We start from the raw sequence: 23,723 nt of genomic DNA, 5'->3' as shown, positions 1-23,723 counted from the left end.
CGACAGTTAACTTTGAAAGCACTGAACAGCACATGTCCTCCCACAGCATTTTGTCTTATAACTGCCACTTAGAATTAAGAATGTACAGTTTAAGTCCCCTTAGGACAAAATAAAGAAAACAAATTTATAGACACTACCATTTTTGTGTTAGGTTTCAGTTTAAGGTAGTAATACTGAAAGATATTGGTCACACATTTTCATCTCCTTTCAAAGTGTTGTTGTCTTTTGTGTTCTTTTTTTGTGTTTAATGCAGTGATAGAGTAGATTGTACTCTGTATTTGTATCTGTTTACTGCTCTGAATATCTCTATCTGCATTTAGGTTTTAAACCTGAAGTGGACATGGCCTAAACCTCTAAAGTCTCTGAAGTCTCCTCACTCTATAACAGTTTCTCAACCTCAGCTATCATTTGAGTTTTGTTCCTAGTTGGGAATTGTTCTCAACTAGAGATGTGCATGGGTTTTTTATTTAATCCCACTACCACAGTTAGGTTATGTTAGTTTGTACCAGCCCACATACTTTCTTTATTTAGTTGGTTCTGTTTCTGTACCTTGTAGTCTAATTTAAACCACCACGGCCCTGACCAGGCAGTTACTAAGGATGACTGAATGAACGCTGTCAATGCATTGAGCAAGTCTTTCTTTATGCATCGAGCTTCATATCTGACCGCTTGCTCACACCCACATGGACTTCCCACTTGTATCTGCTTGGAACACGTGATCTGTTCGTTCAGAAAAATGTATTGGTATTTGGTTACATCCCTAAGGTACACTCACTTTATTTACGTCCACTTTATTAGGAACATTCATTTACCATTTACATTTATGGCATTTGGCAGACACTCTTATCAAGAACGAGGTGTTTCTAATAAAGTGGATGGTGAGTGTATGTTTCTGTCAATCTACATTTACATGCTTTTATCCAAAGCAGCTCACAACTGATAAAGAATTATAAACATTATAAACATACTGTATACAGCTGAGCAGATAAGGGGTTAAAAGCCTCAAGCACTGACCAGCAGACTGGTTTCTCTGCTGATATGGATTTGTCTGGTTGGTTTGAATTGTCATCCATTTGTTGTTAGCCCTCATCTTTTTTGATGTGATATACCTCTAGTGTTCACTACTTCATTTCAAAAGCAGGTTTCATCTCTGAGCAAACATCTGTGAATGTTTACAGCATTTGCCTTGGAGATGTCTTTACACTTCACTTTTTCATCTTTGTCTATACACGTTGGTGTGAGACTGTGAAACGGTTGTGGATTATAATGAGAATCGTCCGTAATATTGTAGAATGGACATATGTACGTGGTTAATGATCTTTTGTCCTTGTTGCTAATGCTGATGTGTGGCACATGTCCTAATTGGTTAGCAAGCAATCTGCAACTGTCACACAACAATCTCTTCATTTTGCTGTTTTGCTCTGTAGTACAGAACAGCTTTTCTGTTCATGCATCCAAAAAACACAAACCCCGCTCCAAGGCGACTTCAGCGGGACAATAGAGACTTCTGTACATGTGTCTATGCCATGCTCACAGATACAAAGTCAGCAATGAGTGAATTTCTGACCTCAGCTCAGAGAGATTTAGCCACAGAGACCAATCTGACATTTTGATAACAATGAGGCTTTATTGAGCTCTCTATTTCAGTGTTTCAAATAGCCAAACAGCATCTATTTATTGAAATTTACCCATGAGGGCATTGGCAAGGATTGTCTTCAGAAGGACAAAACATTAAACTGTATCAAACCAGATGTCAAAATAATTTGGAGCCTAAAGCACCTGAAATGTGCAACACATCATTTTCAGTTGAAGCCAGATAATTTTGGGCAGTTTTGGGCATTTTCTTTAAGCAGTAGGACTACCATATGGCTTTTTGATACCAAGTACTGTATGAGCTATTAATCTGTTCTCATATATCAGATACATTATATGGCCAAAACTGATTAAAAAGCACTTGAACCCCTCAGAGTTTTCACTGTTAAGGGTGGAGTAGGGTGTTGTCATGACCGCAGCCAAAAACAAAGAAAGGACAGTGCTGTGGATTACTGATACTGACAAAGTAAAGCAAAGATACACTGTATGGCCAAAAGAATGCAGATACCTGACCATCACACCCATATGTGGTTCTTCCCCAATCTGTTGCTACAAAGTCTGAATCACACAATTGTAAAAGATGTCTTTGTATGGTGAACCATTACAGTTTCCCTTCACTGGAACTAAGAGGCCCAAACATGTTGCAGCATGTCAATGGCCCTGTGCACAAAATGAGCTCCATGAAGACATGGTTTGCCAACCAGTTCAAATGATGGTTCATCCATGGCCAAGAGTCCAGCAGAATAAAATAGGCTGTGCTTCTCTAGGTGGGAGGGATGTTGTTACTCTCTCCCCTTTCAATCAGAGTGACACTAGCCAATCGTTGGCATTTGTGAGCTCATTTGTGTGGAAGAGGGCAGATAGAACTTTCCTCTGGGTTTTCAGATACCCTGTGATGTAGCATGAGCAGCAGTTTGAAAAGATATGGTAGCTGGCTTCATGTGCCTCGGAGGAAACATGTATCTCATGTCTCTGTTTGGTAGCTGTCATGTGATAGGCGAGAGCTGGCTAGTGGGTGGGAATTGGCCATGATGACTAAAAGTGAGCAAAATATTTTGATAGAAAACATGCAAAAATAATGCTCAGTAAAAACAAAAATAATGCCCAGTAAGTCTTCACAATGATACATTGACACAACAGGGTATAAATAGACAAATTATTTTGAAATAAACAAAGTACAGGTGACCACAAACAGAAAACAAACCAATGACAGGACAGGGGCGGAGGCGGGTCTAGAACAGTGCAACAAACATGAACATATAACCAAAATGCAAAAGGAGGAAAGCGTGTCAAGTACCAAGTAATACACATAACACATGTAAGACAAGTCAGCAGTCACCTTAAGAGGTAACAGCACACATTTAGATAGAAAGGTGATAAGAGTAATCTCATTCCAATACATTCTTATACCATCTTATACCTTATATTATACTACCTTACTTTACCTTATATTACATGACCATAATTCAACTTAATTCATAATGAGACAAATACAATGTGTAAATGTGCTGAAGTGAATGTACCAGATAAAGGTGGAAGGTAGAAAATGTGTAAAGGAATTCATATTTCCGATGGATGTAATGCGGCAGAGTGTGAGTGTTTGTGCTTCTAGAGCAGATGACTATCGTCTCGCGCCATCTCTCTCTCTCTCTCTTCCTCTGTGAGCATTCCAGAAGAGAGGGATCGTGTAGCTTGGAGACCCAGGCGGCCCCTGACGGACATGACCCCGTTCTCAGCTCCCACTCTCTTTGTGGGCCACATTGATGCCACACACACATCAGCTTTCACCAGACCATCTCCACCATCTCCCTCTCTTGTTCCTTCTATGAGCCTGTCACTTTCTTTTAAATGCCCTAAATCTTGTTTTCTGTTTCACAATGACTTTCACATATTTTCTGTATATTTTTCTGCCTTTGTCTGTTAATCAGCTCTGATAATTCCCTTGTTGAGATCTTCATCACTCAGACAGTTTGGTGCTAAATGCAGGACAGAAATTTCTCCAAATGACAGAATGACACTATGAGCTCCACTTCAAATAAGCTGTACATGTAGTATCTGTATGATTGATCATTTTATCTGTGGGCACAGTTTCTTTAGACACTAGGGATAGATACTGATATTGGTATCGGGTATCAGTCAGATACCGCGCTCATTTACTCATAAATAAATGCCTCAATACTAGCATCCGATACCAGGCGATACTATGTGATGTAAGCCTGGTGTATATTGTCGAATTGATGAACAGACGACACAAAATGACAGCAATCCAGACATATTTCATGATTGATAATGGCAATCAAAGCAAAGCAGACTGCAAACTGTGCTCTGTGAAAATATCAAGAAGAGAAACTACAGACTCTTCCTACAAAACAAGTAACCTGATAAAATATATTATAGCGTTTAAACAGTGTTTTTAATACAGAGCATGAAGATGGCCGACCTGAGCATGCAGAAAAGTATCAGCGAGTATGGTCATTAGAATGAACACAACGTGGCGTGAATTGTGTGCACGCAGAGGTGTTTGTGAACCTGGAGCAGTGAAGTGAACTTCAGTTCTGCGAGCACTGAGACACGTGCTTCCTTTCCCCTCGCTTGCCAGGGTCTGCGCTTTGCTTGTGAATCAAGGTGCAGTTTTTTTCGACCACACTTGCTGACATTATCTGTATTAAAGATAATGCATTTATTAAGCATAAAACTCAAAAGGAGTTCTATGTCAGCAGTTCACGGCAGAAACCAACATAAACGCTCACCTACTTACTCACTCACTCACTTTCAGTAAGTGTTTTTTTCTGGTCAGGGTCGCGGTGGATCCGAAGCCTGTCCTGGGAACACTGGGCATGAGGCGGGAATGCACCTTGGATACAACACCAGTCCATCGTAGCCAATATAAATAGAGCTAAATAAAACGTACCATAACGCCCCTGATTGCTTAATACTAATGTTACTCATTTTTGTATCAGGACTGGTATCAACGAGTACCAAAAGACCTGTACTTGTATTTGTATATCTCATACTTTACATTTTTCATGTTTAGTTTAGATCATTTCTAGCAGGTTTCTGTAGTCTGATCTATTTACTTTCACAAAGAATAGAGTAGGCACTGAAAACAAGAAGAGATGAAGAAGTGAATTTATTATATTTATGGAAATGCTGTCACTTGTGAATTCTCTCGTATGATTGTAACTCTTGGTTTCACACCCTAAAGCAGAGAAAATCGTAGTTTTTTTTTTTTTTTTAACTCTCTACTGCAGATATCAGCTTTAAACTAAACACATGACTCACTCTAGTGTAATGCAGCGAGTAATCCATTCTGGGCAGAGAGGCTTTAGAGGCTTTGCTTTGTTTCTTCTGAAGACCTTTTTTGCTCTGTAGGTGTGAATGTAGGCAAGTGTGGTATGTCAGTCTTTTGTTATCATTGCACTAGATTGTTTATGGTTCAGTGAAAGTCTGTCCTAGTCCACAAGTCACATACCAGAAAGTTTCATCTTTGCAAGATGATCATTACACAAGCATATATTGAATAAGACTCTTGGGTGACAGCTAAGCTTGTGCAGATATTCTCCAGGTGGAACGTCTTTGTAAAGACAGAAAGTTTAAATCAGTGATGAGGTGCTTATGGTTTTGGGAAGTGTTAATTGCAGTAGCTGCGCAGATTCAGCCATCATATAATCACATGCACCAAAAAAATGTTCATCTTTATTATTTGACATTCTTATTGTAATCTTTTATTTGGTTTGCGGTTCTCTTCTTTCGTCGTATGACTGTAGTTTTCCTGAGCTAGGTTCAGTGGGGACTATTGCTGTGGTCCGTTTGTATGTGATGAACTCTATACAGGGCGCATTGAAGGGGATACCCTAGGGTCGAGTTCCAAACAGAGGTGATTAAAAAGCACTTGAACCCCTCAGAGATTTCACTGTTAAGGGAAGAACCTTTTAAAGGAGTGGACAGTGCTGTGGACTGTGACAAAGTGAAGAAAAGATACACTGTGGACACCTGACCATCACACCCATATGTGGTTCTTCCCCAAACTGTTGCCACAAAGTTGGAAGCACACAACTGTATAGGATGTCTTTGTATGGTGTAGCATTACAATTTCCCTTCACTGGAACTGAGACCCCAACATGTTACAGCATGTTAATCCCCCTGTGCACAAAGCGAGCTCCATGAAAAGACATGGTTTACAAGGTTGGAGTGGAAGAGCTCAAGTGTCCTGCACAGAGCCCTGACCTCAACCCCGCTGTTGGATGAACACCGACTGAACCCCAGACTTCCTCACCCCACATCAGTGCCTGACCTCACTAATGCTTTTGTAGCTGAATAATCACAAATCCCCACAACCACACTCCAAAATCTAGTGGAAAGCCTTCCCAAAAGAGTGGAGGTTATTATAACAGCAAAGGGGGACTTAATTTCTTGTGGGAATAGATTGTTCAACAAGCATATGAGTGTTATGGTCGGGTGCCCACAAATGTTTGGCTATATAGTATAAGTTCCAGAGAAAGAATGTAAACAAAAATGGCATTAATTTGTAACTGATGTGATAAAGCCGAGAGTGCAGGTTGATCATGTGTTAGTCATTCACCAGGTCAGACATGTTTCTAAATGACCTGTTCAACGGTTGGGAGTCATTAAGTTTAAAAAAAAAAAAAAAAAAAAAAAAAAACAGCTTGTTAAGTTTCCCTGAATCCCACTGTTTATAAAGGTGCACATGTTGTGTTGGTTGAGAGACAAATACCCTTAAATGAACAGAAGCATGTAAAACCCTGTTCTGAGAAATAACCTTTGGTTAATTATTGATATGGTTTAGCTTCTGGTTTTACACCACAGTCGTTTATTGAGAAACTTTCTGGCGAATGTGCCTGCATATGGTGTTAAACAGAGGAAGTACTGTTCTTCCCTTCCAGCGAATGTGAACAGAGTGAGTAAGAGCGGAGTCTGAGCTGTTTTACATGAAATGAAACTGATTGTGTAATAAACCAAAATATAATTATGGTAAAGCGTTAAAGCGTCATCTGGCAAACACCGTCTTCTCTTTTTTCTTGCCAGGGCAAAGTATTTCAGAGGAAGGAAGCTGAACGGGGAATATGAGATCCGTGTGGAACAGGTAGGTTTGACATTTTTTCACAGAAATATTTCTCATAAGAAGATCATTCTTTACTTTTTTTTAAAGATTCAGCTCTGCTGGCCTTGTTGGTTTAGCCATGCAGAATGGATTTATCCCCAAATACACATACCTTGAAAATAACAGTGTGCCAGTGTGATATCACACATGTGGAGGTAAAATAAAAGAAGTGATAACAATTACAATAAAAAAAAAAAAAAAAAATCCAAAAAAAGATTGGGAACCCACCCGTTCCACCTTATCATTTGCACGGAAACAGTTCTTAGGAATCAAAAAGTTGTGGTTGACTAAAAATAGCTTCCTGTATTCACCAGACTACCTGTATGTAGTCATATCCCTCTGCTACTGCATTCTTTTTCTACTACGCCTACACCAGCATTGCCAGTGCCCTCAGTATGCAGCACTACCCAGTCTAGACACTTGTTATTTAAGCAGAACGATAACATCTCACCGCTTTTGCAATCCATCTGCAAGCCATTGGCAAGACATGGTTTGTCTCTGAAAGGAGCTGCTGGGATTTTATGGGTGATCGAAACTGGCAGGCAGAAGGAAAGGTTCAAAGGCTGAACGTTTGCTTTGTGGTCATTGGTGCGGTCACATCTCTCTGACTGAGGGAAACCACTGGGTGTAAGGAGAGAAGAAAACATGTTTACAAGCTATTTCACCCCAGTCAGCCTCAGGAGAAACATAGGAACAATCAGGCGATTTAAATCTTCAGTGAACAATTCTATCTTATGCTATAGCTCATGCATACTGTGCGTCTCATAGCAAACACCACAAAGCAATTTGTTTAAATCCCTAATTGTAAACACCCAAGCAAACCCGGATGTCTGTCCTTTTACTGTGGTAAAGAGTTATAACAGTTTCTCGATGCCAGGGATAAAATCTTAAATAAAAAATTCTACGTTTTTGGTTTCAACTTCTTTTATTGACACATTTGTTTATATTGACTTTGGTTAATGGTTTCCTGCATTACCCACAATGCCATTCAAATACCTGTTGTTAATGGTGCCAGTAGAAATTAGTCCTTGCTTCATTCTCTACCTAAAGAGAGCGATGCAGCAGCACGTTAGTCCTTTAGTCTGTCCAGCTATCTCACCTCCTCACCTGTACACTCTGCTCAAACAGATAAAGTTCTAAAGCTTCACCTTTCATGCTAATACCGCTGTCAATGCTATCAGACGTGTCATCTTGTAGATCGCTAACTAGCCGAGCCGAGTATCTGACATAACTCAGTGTAACTGTGTCGAATAGCTGCGTTGCATTCTGGTACTTTGTCAACGTTTGCTGTCTTCATTTATTTCTACATTGGATTTCTCATTAATATGATATTAAACATCGCTTGAAGATGGTGAGTGAGAAAAGAAGCTCTCGCTCGTTTATTTTCAGGAGCTGACAGGAGCTAACCTGATCGTTATCACTTTGAGGTTTCTGAAAATGTTTCTCCTCTTAAACACCATTGTAGCTGTGCCTAGCAACAGTAGAGTGACAGAAATATGACAGAAATATTACAATAATAAAATATATTGAATATACAATAGTTAATGTGATTCAGAGTAGGTTTTTCTTTAAAGCTGGTATGACAGCGCTCTACTTTGAGCTCTATACTGACACCTAGTGATGTCCTGCAAGATGTCCTGCATAGTTCTGGAAGACATTTTATTTTAACCCACGAAGTAATAAAATACTGTAAATAGTTACTGTAACAAGTTACAAGTGTAGCAGAAAAAGAACTTCAGCTGAAGTCCTTTATCCTTCTTTAGGACTTTTTCCATTTCAAAAACACTTCTCTGTTGATGCTGGTCTTCCCCTGGCTGTTCGTAAAGTTCTCTCCTTCACACTCTCTCAATGTGTCTGCCTTTATGTGTACCGATTGTCCTCCATTATTTCCTTTTGATCTATTTGCCAGTGCTAAACAACTCACTAGTAGCATTAAAACTAATGCTGTGTCTCAGATGCATTTTTAAACAGACACAAGAGCTCACTGTAGATTCATACTTTGATGATGTAACCAAAGTGTAGACTTGGACAAGGACCACAGAGCTTAGTGTTCTGTATGGGATGCAGCAGAAAGCAAAAGCCAATGAGTGCATGTATCTTCAGTAACACATGATCTAATCATGACAGCCACAATGACAGACAAACTCTGTGTATGATAATGTTAGTTCAAACAAAAGCTTGGATCCTAAATGTATAATTGGCATTATTTACTGCTTAGTAGTTTATTTATTTCAAATGCACTCATGGATTTACTATTGACAATTAAATGAAGCAAGCCAACTCACATCCAAAATTAAGACAAATAAGACTTTTCATTCAGTTAAGACAGAAATGAGAAAGGAAGATGGGTTGGTCTGTGCATATGGTAGCCATAAGCTGACGCACTGCAATGACTCAGCTGACATGAGTCTTATACTCTCCAGTGTGCTGTCATTCGCCATCATTTGGCTTCGTCTCGGATACATTAGGTTTCCTTATGACACATAACCTCCTGCTTTTCTAAGATGGCGTCAGGGAGGTTAAATTAGTGTGTGATAGGCTGAAGAGCAAGTCGGTGTGTGAGACTTCTGGCCATCAGTTTCCTTGTGTGATGCGGTTGGGTTCCCTTATCAAAAAATCCTAAAGGATTGCAATAAAAAACTTGTACAGGATTCTAATTAGAATTTCTATTATATTTTGGAACCATTCCTCAAAGATTCCTATAGGAATTGTCTTATAGGACGAGACATAAATATCCTGATCTTTTTCTCGCTCTGTTTTAATGTCAAACTATTTTCTTTCCACCTTAATTAATTCCTACCTAATTCATGTTTTCTCTAATTTGTCTCCAGAATTTGGCCTTTTCAGGTGCTGTTATGCTGCTAAATATATATTTTTCTAAATAAGTACTACCTCTTTTGCCTCAGAGAAATTCCTTTACTCTTGCTGTTTTATCTGGTTTTTGCACTTTCAGTTCTCGTTGGGCTTTACCTTTTGTTTCTGATCAACTTTTTTATTTTTAGACAAAACTGGTTTACATATATCCATGCAACATTTGAGAGAAGTCCTTTGTTAATCCTCTGATTATAAGGCAGCATATAAAGAAGAATAACCCAAACTATACACAACCTTCCAGAACCTTGTTCTGGAGTTCAAATAAAGTAAATTACAGGTATAAATGATAAAGGAGGGGAGGGGAAAAAAGAAAGAAGAAAAACCTTACACACCTCTCACACTTTTAATAATTATGACGTACATACATACATACATACATATGTAGATATACCTAACATTCAATCATAGTGCATAACACAGTCAGTCACGGTTCCAGGAGCTTTTGGGTTAGTCAGGGATGCAATAAGTTTATCCCAAACCGCAGTAGTGCTAGCACGTGCCTTATTAAAGATCTCTCTCTAATGGCTATATATGTGGAGTGATCAAGCCACTCCTGCACTGATGGAGCACCTGGGGTAAGCCACAGATGTATTATTGCTTTCTGAGCTTTACCTATTATGGAGTTTTGTTGGTGTCACTAAATGCAAATCAGCTGTAGTGTAAACACACTTTGCACTGATTGCCATTTATCAAAATATGCACATGTGTACTCAGAAAATCAGCATTACTGAATCTTATAAATCTGATGGGAATATATTGTTCATTTACACACAATGTTGATAAATGAGCCCCATTGTTTCTTTGTTTTGATGGCCCTTTAATGGCCCTACTTCAGATTTTCTTATCATGGTATGCCATACCGGAGTGCCATCTATCCCCTACCTCTAAACAAACGTACCAGCAGACCCACCATGAAATAAAACCATGATAAAAACTTTTTTTTTCTTCTGTACTCTCCCCTGCCCATTAGCGTGTGGCTACGTGCTTGCTTTTGTATTATCGCCGCTCTGTTCTGCTGCCTTATAAGGAGGCATCCAGCTGCTCGGAGAGTGCTTCAAGCTTGAGACCACCCAGAGCACCAAGAGGATTTTCTGTCTGTGAGATGGAGTGAGAATCAGATATTTTCTCTTTTTCTTTTTTTTTAAGCTCTGGTGCTCTCTTATTGGACCCACAATTTTGCACTTAATAAATAGTAGGATAAATCCACTCTGTCTGATGCATGGTAGAGAAGCAACTACATAACATTAAAGCTAAAGATTTAACATTCATGATTTAACATTAGAGTTCCTGTACCAATGAATAAGAACTTTTTGGAATGTGTTCTGTATATGTAAGCAACATTCTTTCAAACAGGAGCATCAGAGCAGGGAAAATACTAAAACCATGCGTTCCGGCTCATGGAATCAAACTTAGTTAAATTGTTTGTTAGTTGTTAAATATTTAAACAAGGATTTTAATCATGAAGTTGTTTATTCCGTACTGTTGATAACTTTGTCACTACATGTTTTGCTAGTCAGAGAAACTGTAGCATGTCGCTGATGTCAAACTTTCATGTTGTCATTGCAGTCCTGGAATTTTTTTTTTCAAGTGTCTGGGTTCAGGTTGCCAATACTTCCAGCCAAGCACAATAATCAAATCCAGTCTGGCATGTAGATGGCTCAGTACTGCATGCCTGACTTGGTCTGTATGATTGAACTAATTCCCAAGTTTCTCTTTAGCGCATTCTAACCTGACCTGAAGTGTTTCATGTCCATAATGCTATACTGGCTTCATGCCGTGTTTCCTCTGAATACCAAACATGGTAAATAGAAAAGATGTAACTCTTTTGTTCAAGTCAAAAAAAAAAAAAACACGAATTATACGATTGTGCCATTTTGTGTAATTTGTACTTTGATTGGATAATTTGTGCTTAATCAATCTACTTTTACTTTCTCCTCTTGGGGGAAAAAGAAGAATGATAGAATAAATAATCCATATCATTCACTTTCATTACATCTGTGATTGTATTTCACATGCACCTTCACTGTGTCAGTGAATTGGGATGGAAAATAGCAGCCCATATGCACATGGAATCTAGGGGGTGTTTCACTCTGTGTAATCACAGGCTACATGAATCAGTCTGAATCAGAGAGAATCAGACCTAGGTTCACTTTTTCATTCTGGGTATTTTTCTTATGACTGTGTTCAGGTTGCACTTGGTTCCAAAAAAATATCCAAAATAATCAGCTTTTAGACATATGTTAACAGCAAATAAGATGGGGATTACAAAAAAGAAACCTAATATTAATATACAGTGGCATGCAAAAGTATTCAACCCCCCTGGAATTGATCAGATTTGTCTGAATAACAAGTGATAAATACACACATTCTTCCTGTCGATATTTCTATTGCAAACTCATGTTCTCATACAGTGAATTTTCAAAGTTGAAATTAATCATTGGTCAACAAATATTTCAAAGAAAATCAAAACCTGAAAATGCTGCTTGCATAAGTGTTCAATGCTCCAGGCTCCTGAAGCTCCAGATGAAAGATTTTGTCTTAAAGAAGACACAATTACATGTACCTTAATTAAATTAATCTGTATGTGTCATTTGTAATTCAGACGAATCTGATGATTTTTAATAGGGCTAAATACTTTGCAAAACACTGTATTTTTATCTCCTTACACTCCTGAATTCACTCTACATGCTCTTTATATGGCTGCTAGGAAAGACACTGTGTTTTCACGGCTTACAATAAATAATGCCCCATCCTTAGAATGACTGTCTCCCAATTTGACAATTATGAGATATGTGGCTCTCACCCATACTGCTGACGCATTATATATCATATTCGAGTATTAAAACATGAAATGTTAAGGCTGTTAGCCGGTCCACTGAAGCGATTATTGCATTTTCACCTGAGAAATTTCTAAGATCTGACCGATCTCATCTTTCCTCTTTGACAGTGTAAGATGTCAGTGGAAACATCTGTTAGACAGGCTTTTGACCTTCCTGAGGTCTAGTTCTTCTCTGTGCCAGTTGGTCTGAGCCCTGAGCTGAGCCCTGTATCCATGCTGACACTCTGCATGACTTGGCAAAAACCAGGTGTTGCTCATACATACAGTATAAACACTTTAAAATGTATAAATCTGTAAAATGGAGTTTCTAAACTATAGTAGTTTCTTTCTGTTTTAGAAGGCACAATCCCAACTTTTGTCTATTGTTCATAAAAAAAGATTTCCTTTGACACCAGTGCAGTATTCACAAAGAATCTTAAAGTTAAAATTAGTTCCTAACTATAAATAACACGTCCCGGCCTAATAAATTACTGTCAGTGAATCTTTTTGATTGCTTTAAAATAAAGAACATGCACATGATTATAAGCTGTTTGTACACATTTATTTTTAGAATTGTGTTATCACAACTCACCAGCATGTCCCCTTAGTCACTAGCTGGCTGTCAAGGGTTCTTTAGCTAAATCACTTCTCAACAGGGTTACAATACAAACTCCACAATGAGGACAAATCAGCCGACTAATTATTCCCTAGCTTCCTCCTAAATTAGAGAAGAAATAAATGCCTTTTTTATTAACAAGAAAAAGTCCTTTTCTTGTTAATTCTTTGAAAAATTAAATAGAAAAATTATTTTTCTTTGTATATTATATTATCAGACTCATTCATTCACTCTCTTTGCTTTGTTTACACTCTCATGCGCTCTTACTCTGTCTGTCTTTCATGACTGGCTGCCTGCTCCTGCCAGTCACTATGTAGTTTGTCCTCTTTCATGCCTAACGCTGGGACATGATGATGTTTAGACATACTGTCTCTGAGCTGGCATTTAATATATGCGTACAAATTTCCTGCCAATTCTGATCTGACACCATTAGCACAGTGGTGAAATTCTATTACAGGATTGTCAAGGCGACTCAGCTCAGGAACAAGTATTTTTTTCTCCTCTCATTCAATAATCATGTTTTATATTTTTAATTTTAAAAACCCTGTGCACTACAGCTTTAAAACAAAAGCCGTGCGTCATGCAGAAGTGCTGCTTGATTATTTCATGTACCAGCTATGAGTTATGAGTTGACCCAAAAGGCATTAGGCATTACACAATGAGGTATTTTGGTGTGCTTTTTGATTCCGTGCCATGACCTGATGACTGTTGATTACTGCTCACGTGACTGTGGAACTTCTGTCATGCAAGTTCAGAGTTCAGCCACTAGATGACATCAATATAGATAGCAATGCTGGTCAAAGTGGAGGGAAAACAGTGCAAGGGCATTGTCTACATGGACTCCTTCCTGTTTTCCTTTCCCAGTAGAGGAACGAGTCCAAGAGAAGCCTGAATGTGTTTCCCTGACAGTAACTATGGCAGCCTGAATTCAGTCCTACACTGTTTGCCCCATGCTGATGCACTGCTCATCCCTCGACCAAAAGGGCTAACTGATGTGACTCGCTCTGTGCTGGTCAGCCAACACACTTGACTGATGGTTCCCTTTTTTAGCATGCCACACGATCACTGCTGGTTTAGAGGCTCCATGAATTTTTGTCCAAGAAGGGCCTGCTTTTGGATTTAATCTGGTCACAGAAAATGTTAATGTACACAATCCTCTGAGGGATTTTATGTGTGAGTCCCACCCATACATGATGTATGGTTGAGTTATGTGCATAATGGACTGCGTATCTGCTTTCCATATTGTGTATCTAACTGAGAGGCGCTGAAACAGAACAGGGCCAAGTACATATTTCTGAGCTACACCAAACATGTGAATTAGATCAGTACAATTACCCAAGCTTGTTTAAATTCTTTAAATGTATATGACATCAGAATCATTTTATTCACCATATACATTTACATGTATTAGAAATTTTTCTTGGTGTTTGGTCACAACATTTAACACAATTTATAACACGCACATCTCAGACAGCACACAACATAATTACCGTCTTAATATCCAAATATCATGCCTTGCACCTTAAGCAGAAATTGGTAGACTCAGTTGTAATTTATATTACAGTGGAGGTAGAAATAGCTGAATGCAGTTCAGGGTGCATTAAATGGAGTGGTACAATTGTGATATATAATAAATGATAATAGCAATTAACAGTTAACAATATTTAAAATAAAAATGGTATTTATTATGATGATGATGATGATTATTGACTGTCAACAAATTATGTTGACTGAATAATCTCGCAGTCAGCTAATTAGATGATCACATAAATTGCACTGCTAGTTTTTTGTTACCTGCTCATATGACATTTTTATTTATTTATTTATTTATTTATTTTTGGACTGCATGCATTTTTTTTCTGCTATATATTATCATCATTTCATTTCTGAGCATTTACATACACAGTAATGTTCTGATTATAGAAGGATTGCTCAAGCAAAAATTTACTCCTATTTGAATAGGAAGAAATTCCTATTTTGGGTAAGCTTTCTTTCTTTCTTTCTTTCTTTCAGTAATAGATCAGTGGGGTTTATACATTTATTTGTACCAATCTATGTAATATAAGATTATGTGAAGCCATGCACCAAATAATTTATTGCTAGTCATTTATAAGCCTAGTTTTCTTTCCTGTAGTCCATCTCGACTGTCGACTAGGCAAGCATGTATCCCGCTGTGTGTTATTTAATGCATTTGATTAAGTCATTGGAGTTGCTTGGCTACAGCTTGTCACAAGGCTTTTTCCTGGCTGGAAGGCAATAGAGGAGACTAACTCAATTTGTCCTGCTTCCTCACAGTAAGACACTCTGCAATGAGTTCTGGGAGAGTGATGTTTGGGATTTTGCACACCACTATTTTTTTGCCTCGTCTAGAAGACTACCTTAGCAAATTTACATCTTCTACATGGAATGTAAAGATGTTTCTATATGAAGCATAATTGGATGTGGGCGTTTGTTATTGTAAAAGGTTATATATACATAAATATATACTGTATATACATAAAAGCTTTATCAATATAGTGCATTACATTGTCCTGTTATTACTGGGCACAGTACATTTACAGGTGTAGACACTCCCCAGCCCGAGCCCTTAGTATGCAAATTTTAATGCGTACCCAATCAAGTGTTGACTAAAATCAATTTTTCATTCACTTTTTTCCAGGCTGAGTTTTCAGAGATCAATGTGACATCCACCGTCAGCACTGGCTGTGTGGTTGATATGCAGGTTACACGAGGTGGCACCAGAGTTGTCAGGTAAGAACTCAGTTTGAACCATGCGAACAGTTTGCACGGTTAGCTGTTGTATTTCATACTGTGGGACCGTTATTACTGGGAGGTTACATCATCAAGATGCCATCTATACTTTGGAGTTTAACTTAATAACCTAATCTGGTGCTTATTGTGGAGGGCCAGTATTCTCTCACTGCGTGCTCTACACCATGACTGATTGCTTACCTTTTTGGCAGATATATTCAAAATGTGGGGTGCAGGTGAGGGGGGAGATGGAAAATACCAAAGAATAAATATTTAAATGACTGTATCTGACCTGTTCCAAGCGCCACATGTTAACACAAAAATACCTCAGAAGAGCAGTCTTTTTTTTCCCCTAATAAAATAGCAGAGAGCCAATCAGCATATGAATCGGGAATGATTGACAGTTGCATTACATTAACTGTCACCCCTTGGAAGCCCCACCCCCATCCCATCTCATATAAATAATGTTTTGTCTGGTGGCTTCGTCTCGACTCAGTTTTCCTGCTTGAAAAATACACTGATGCAGTGTCCTTGCTTTCTCTCACAGTAAACAGAGAATGTTATGAGGTCATTAATGTGAAAAAAAATCTATCAATGTGCTCAACTTATCTATCATTAAATTAACATCAGTTCTCAAAAATCTAGGAAGTGGGTCTCATGGGGAAAAAATTTGTATGTGTCTGGATTATGATATCATGATGTTTCGTTCTGGCACATGTGAGCCATAATCAGTAAAAGCAGAACAACAAAGTCCTCTGATACACAAAGAAGGTGTTAGGAGCTTAAAATCGGCTACACTGGAGATTTTGTGGCTCTGGTAATCAGTAGATTTCTTTTTTTTTAAATTGTTGACATTTACATAAAATATTTTCATATGCATAAATCACAAGATCTACACTGTCAGGCAGCAGAGATGGTTGCAGGAAATGCTTTTTTTAAAAAAAAAAAAATAGGCAAACAGATCCAAAACTTGAGACAAAACTGCAAAGTCAAAAACAGGCAAAAGGTCTAAAGGCAATACTGCTATAAACCCATTGCAAAGTAGAGAACGGGAACTTTACATTGTTCACAGTGTGAGCGGCCATGTTGATTTGATGTCACTCTGTAAATGAGGAAGGAACTGGTAATTGAGAAGACTACAGCAAGTTGAGAATTTGAAATTGCAAGTTGAGGAGATGTTTTTGGTGGCTTGTACCGGTTGTAGACAGGGAATTACAAGTTGCAACTTCGTCTCAGATACAGCATTAGTGCTGAGATGATCTTGTGAGTAAGCAAACAGGAAAAAAGTCTACTTGGTCAGTTGCAATGTTAGTCAAATGGCCTGTTAAAGTAGGCGTTTCTTTGCCATGTTTAGTGACAAAAGCTAGAGGTCTGACACTTAAACAAAAATAGTCAAACAAAGCTCTGTCTTTTATTTTCTGAAAGTAATGAATGAGATATGACACTTAGAAAAAAAATAATGCTTCTTCTCTCACTCTCCTGTTAGTCTGACACACTTCAATTTCAACCTAAGGATTTACTGATATTATTTTTACATTAGTTACATTATATTACATTTTATATGTTGCACTGGAGGTCATGGCTAGGATATTATCAGTGGAACAATCAGTTTTCTATATATGTAGTGATATGCTGGTCTACCCAACAATTTTGTGTTTTTTTATGGGAGTTGAAAGAGTTTGTTTTCCAGGTTTAAGCTGATTTTATGGAGGACTGCTATGAAAGAAGAGAATGAAATAAGAGCATATTCAGTCTCTGGCATGCCTTCAGCTCTGTTTTCCACACCAGTCAGTCAGCTCATAGCTCAGCTTGCAGGGTCATGTGCCAGTGTGCTGGGAATGCCACAGCTAAACCACTGAGTTTAACCCTGTTTTATACCAGTTTCATTTCTGCCCTCTGTCTTTCCACTGCTCACAGAATCACCCAAGTCACAGGCTCTAGCACTGTTTTTATCATTACAGCAGTTAAGCTTAATCAGCTAGAGTGAAAGGGAAGCTCAGCTGAGTGCATCTTCTGTCCAGTCGTGCCGTGTGACAATTTAAAGACAGTAAATGTTTGTAATGATCACCTTAATGACAAACACAGAGTATTGCCTGCTAACTTTTTATCCATTATCGTGGCTGTAGATGCCACTGGAAGACCCGGCTTCATTGTTCACACTAAAAGCTAAATCAATGTTGCATTGAGCTCTGTGTTAGGTCTGAATTTCTAAGCATTTCATATTAACATTCTTGTTGGTTTCGCATGGCAGCAGCCCCTGTCTTTATCCCACTTCATACATCCTGATTGCAGTACCAGATCTCCTTATTTTTGCAGGCTTGTGACACTTCTATTTTGTAATAATCTTTTGCACCACACTTTGTGTTATATTACAGACAACAAAACTGTTAACCTTTATGTTGTCGCTGTTTTCGTTAGCAAGTTACTCAGTTTCTTACATTTTTGCTCACCTTCCACTTTCTAAGGAAGACCTGTACACCTGCACATTCACACAGTTATCTAATCAGCTAATCATCTGGCAACAGCACAATGCATAAAATCATACAGATACAGGTCAAGAGCTTCAGTTAATGTTCACATCAAACATCAGAATGGGGAAAAAATGTCATCTCTGCGACTTTAATCGTGTCTCTGTGACTTTAAACAGTCTCTAGAGTTCACACAGAATGGTATGCAAAACAAAAAAACATCCTGTGATCGGAGGGTCTGAAGGCTGAAACACCTTGTTGATGAGAGAGATCACAGGAGAATGACCAGACTGGGCTGAGCTGACAGGAAGTCTATAATAACTCAAATAATCACTCTTTACAACTGTGATGAGCAGAAAATCATCTCAGCATGCACAACACATCAAACCTTGAGGTGGATGGCCTATAACAGCAGAAGACCACATCAGGTTCCATGCCTGTGAACAAGAATCTGAGGCTACCATGGGCACAGTCTCACCGCAACTGGACAGTTGAAGACTGGAAAAAAGGTGACCAGGTGAATTTTTTTTTTTCTTTTTTTTTTGTGTGATCTTCAGCTGTCTGGTTTGGGTGAGCCTGTGCCCACTGTAGCTGTTCTTGGGTGACAGGAGTGGAACCCGATGTGGTCTTCTGCTGTTGTAGTACATCCACCTCAAGGTTCGATGTTTTGTGCATGCTGAGATGCTTTTCTGTTCACCACGGTTGTAAAGCGTAATTATTTGAGTTACTATATTCTTCCTGGCAGCTCGAACCAATCTGGCCATTTTCCTCTGACCTCTCTTATCAACAAGGCATTTCCACCCACAGAACTGTCGCTCAATCTGTGTATTTTGTTTTTTCATACCATTCTGTGTAAACTGTAGAGAATGTTGTATGTGACATTCCCAGGAGAGCAGCGGTTTCTGAAATACTCAAACCAGTCCATCTGGCACCAACAACCATGCCACAATCAAAGTCACAGAGATCGTACTTTTTCTTCAAATACAAATAATACAAATAAACTTGGACATAATGTTTTTGGTCCGTGGAAAGTTCAGAAATAAAAAGCTCTATGACTCTAATATAGACAAAGGGTTACAAAAACATTTGAGAACTCCTGTCTTAGACTAAATACAGCATTTTCAAGTTTGGCCAAATTCCAAGTGGCTTCCTATTCACTGTGGATACTAACTAATAGGGGAGGACCTAACGGCGCTGTAGAATGTATATAGTGCAATATATTCCTGACTTCAAATGAATTCAACCACAGAAACCACAGCGTCTCCTTTTGGTTTTGCTGGCTTTTTATCAACATAATTAACTCCAGCTAGCTGAATTCACTGAAGGATGAATACTTGTGATGCATTATGACCCCATATGTGTACCACATACCAAAAGCAGCTCGGTGCCTGAATATCCTGGAATGTCTGTGTTTTGCATTTGATTTCTTCTCCACCTGCAGCTTTTTTTATTTTCTGCCACATGTGTCAAGGGTTGAGGTAAAAATGGCTACAATGGAAGTTTGGCATTAAAAAGTGTGAAGAATTTAAAGAAGACAGTATAATACTGTTTCAGTACAGAGGTCTCCAGATGTGTAGGTGTGTGTGGGCATGTTTTTATATCTTGATAGGGGGCCAAGATATAAATGTCCCCACAAGGATAGGAATATCTGACAGTTTTTGCCCTTGAGGGGACATTTGGCTGGTCCCCATGAGGAAACCTGCGTTTTAACAAAAGCTGTAGTTTTTATTTAAAGAGCCAAAAGGACTCATTTTGGTTACTAAAGTTAAGGTTAAGGTTAGATTTAGGTGCAGCATAGCATTAAAGAGCTGCATTAAATGTTCTGTCAGTGGCAGGTCGTGACAAGGATAGTAAGACAGGCAAGTGTGTGTGTATGTGTCTGTGTTGGGGATAATACAGATCCCAGCAATTTGCACTTGGTAATAAAGCTCTGCATACTCCTGGGACCCTTCCACCCAGTTGGTGAGCTGGATATGTAGCACTGAGTTCATCCCTATTGAAGCCTTCCCAAAATAGGCTGTGTGTTTACCACTGGCTCTGCCCATTACAACATCCAACCCTCACATGTTCTCCCCTTTAACTTTATTTTTACTCCACTGTTCGAGATAATCTTTTTTGTTCAACCTTTTCCTGTGCCAGCTTTGTGGATTGAGAGTACAAATTCCTGTTGCATGCCAGTAGAACATAGTCACAATGCTCTCCTCTTAGTTTGTCCCTGTACATCATAACCTGGACTGCAGTTTGGACAGAAGCAGTGACGCTTTGGGATTTCTCTTTCAGTGTACAAAAAAGTAAATATTCTATACAGAAAGCTGTTTAAATATTTAGGAAACAAAGCCTTATTGTTAAACAGTGTTCTCTCAGGAATAAGGGAGGAATAAGGAATAAGGTCTACAATGGGAAAAATGGACAACATTTTAAAGGTGGTTACTACATGAGTAATGATTTGAGCCTTACTGACCATGTTATTTGGTAGTATTTATACTAAGATTTTGACTTTGCTTACAGCTTATTATTCAGTTATTAATCTGATCAGGGTAACTAATAGGAAAGGTGTATAAATATAAGAGTGAAGAACGTAAGTCTGGATTCACTGACTCATCTCCTGGGAGTTTAAGAGTTCAATAACTAATGTTGATGCTCAACACAGCAGTCTAAAGTGTTCTCTACTGTGGACACAAGAGACAGGCAGTTCATGTGTGTTTGGGTGAAAACAATCATATTAGACCACTGCATTCTCTTTGCGCTGTAGGTTTGGGTTTATCTTAATCAAACCCTGTTTGCAATACATCCAGTTAGTGTCATCCAACAACACTTTGTAATGAGGCAGATTAGACTGTGATGATTAGATAGATAAGTCACAAATATTGAATCTAAAACACACAGCAGCTTTCTATTCTTTACAGTACAGATATCATACTGATCAGTTCGGACCATGCAGTCACTCTGGTGCGACCTTCATCCCAGATCATATGCCTATCGTGGAAACAATTGGGACCAGAGGGGAATACACCCTGGGATGAGAATGCCTTTCCATTGCAGGGCATCACATACACACCCATTTGCACCTTCACACCAAGGGGTAATTTAGAGTGGCCAGTTCACCTACCAGTATTTTCTTGAGAGGCAGCAGGAAACTGGAGAACCCACAGGAAACCCACGCAAACACAGGAAGTGCATGCAAAACTCCACATGTGAACCATGAAACTATGAGATGGCCATTAGATTTACAGCATGTTTAAAAATTCAGAAAACTGTAAAAGTATTTACAGCACAAACTCCACAAGAAGAAGATAACATTGAATAAAACATCTACCATCATTACAGCATGTGTGAATTAACATAGCGGGCCTGGGTGCTTCTTTACTACATTGTTAGCACTGGTGTTTAGTCTCGATTATATAATCATATAGGTTTTAGGATTGGCATGCAGGAGCACAGAGAAGCAATTCATTTCATTTTGTGCTCTGTTTATCGAGATGAACTTTTGGCCACCTTTGGAACCAGTAGAAAACAATGGCAGGATGTAGTCTCTTTCTAAGCAAAAAAAAAAAACAAGAAACTTTTAATAGATGTCACACCAGCTATACACTTGTTTATTGTCCCATGACAGCCACATGAGGGTAAAAATGACCAGTGTCGCTATGTGATGGAGGCGTTCTGTTTTCAGATTGTCCATCTGTGCGTCCAGCCGAGATTCTCAGTAGCGTGATATCTCAGGAAGGTGTGGTTGAATGTTTGAAGGATTTATCTGGAATTATCATTATAGCTACCAACTTGCACAAGAACTGATTAGATTTTGGACTTGATCCAAACAGGGTCAAGGTCACAGCAAGGTGAAATAGTTTTTCTTCAATAGCTTCAATACCTTCCTGTTTGGTTTACAGAGATGTTACTTAGACCTTCACACTCATGAACTCAAGGCTTGTTTTCTGGCTAAAAAAAGTAAGATTTTTGCCATCTGTCTGTTTTTCTTCAATAGGTTCCTTCCTGTTTGAAGTATATCTTAAGGGTATTTCAGGTATACAAATTTGTGACAGGAAATACTAGAACTTGGATCAACAAGTTCTACTTCTATGCACTTCTCATGCTTTCTTCTGACACCACCACCCCAGACTTTCGCCCAAACTTGCATACTTAAGCCAGGCTGTGGGGTAAAAAAAAAAAATAATGGTGCTTAATGACACTGTGTCCTTGTTGATTTTACAGGTCCTTTAAGCCAGATTTCATCCTGATTCGCCAGCACGCCTATAGCATGACCCCGGGAGAAGACTTCAGAAGCCTTGTGATTGGTCTGCAGTATGGCAGTGTGCCAAGCATCAACTCCCTGCACTCCATCTACAACTTCTGCAGCAAACCCTGGGTTGTAAGTGACTCCTTAGTGCTCTAAGCATTATTAAACAGTTGAATGCTAAAATCTTAAAATGGTAGTTTTAAGAAGCTTGTTCAATTCAATGCTATCAGTCCTATACTTTGAACATATAGAGAACTGTCAGTGAATTAGGCAAAAGGTACCAAACTCAAAACCACAGTGTACAAAATGTTATGGCAGCTGGACTTACAGTCTAACAAACACTGACAACAACACAAAACCAAGAAGATTCATGAGCTGAAAATGCTAGCAAGCAAATATTGATCTATAGACAATGATATACAGTATATAGCTATAGAGATTGACCTATGGTGATAATTTTTTGTTTTGGTCTAGCAAAAGTGACCAACAAAACAGACTTTAAACAGAATTTTACGTGACTAATATTATGAACTACTCTTACTTAAAGTGATGTGCTCTGTACACTTATTTAGATGAGTACACTTATTTAAACCATGGACACAGTTTCTTTATAGCAGAGCATATCAGATTAACCAAATCACTGAAAAAAGCATAATAAAAATGAGAGTAGAAGCCATATTGTTAAATTAAGACAAATTTGCAGTGATTAATGTGATCATTACAACTAGGACTATTCATGTAGCAGTATATTGGCAATATACTAAACTCATTAGATTTATTTCAATATGTGCCATCTTCTTATTCATATATCATTCTATTAGTCTTTATTTTTTTAATTTCTTTTTTCATTGTTTCTTAGTTTTCTGTTTCTATCTTCTCTATGATTTTTCGTATATATAAAGGCATGTGCTTGTGTTAAATGGTAATCTTCTAGATGCTATTGAAAAACCCCATCTGTGACGCTTGTACTCAGAGGAGTGAAATACACGTAGGTCATTTTAATAATCTGAATGCGGAGCAGGTGCTTAAACCACCTCTGAATGTGCGTAACTTTCCCTGCGTAAATACTGATGTAACTTTTGAACTTAATTCGCAGACTCTGAATACGTTTCTTTATACAGTATGTTAATGTTTGTGTGGAGGTTTGTGTGCCAGCAATTCTAGAGCTGATTTGTAGGTTTGTGAGGGCTTCACATACAAATGCACCATAATTTTTCTTGTATTAATACCTCAGAATTTTAAACTGT

At 38.5% G+C, this 23,723-nt stretch overlaps 1 protein-coding gene across 1 annotated transcript in view; it reads left to right on the top strand.

Annotated features, from left to right (window-relative positions):
* Positions 1-23,723, top strand: part of syn3 (synapsin III) — a 94,573-nt gene that overhangs the window by 14,572 nt on the left and 56,278 nt on the right. The window contains exons 3-5 of the mRNA XM_026922786.3: positions 6,640-6,697; positions 15,683-15,774; positions 22,452-22,608. Of these exons, the coding sequence (XP_026778587.1) occupies positions 6,640-6,697; positions 15,683-15,774; positions 22,452-22,608 (307 nt within the window). The remainder of the gene's footprint in view (positions 1-6,639; positions 6,698-15,682; positions 15,775-22,451; positions 22,609-23,723) is intronic.

Source organism: Pangasianodon hypophthalmus, chromosome 18, assembly GCF_027358585.1.
Source record: "Pangasianodon hypophthalmus isolate fPanHyp1 chromosome 18, fPanHyp1.pri, whole genome shotgun sequence".
NCBI classification, from domain to species: Eukaryota; Metazoa; Chordata; class Actinopteri; order Siluriformes; family Pangasiidae; genus Pangasianodon; species Pangasianodon hypophthalmus.
Note: the sequence above shows the minus strand (reverse complement) of the source record. Positions and strands in the feature narration are given on the sequence as shown.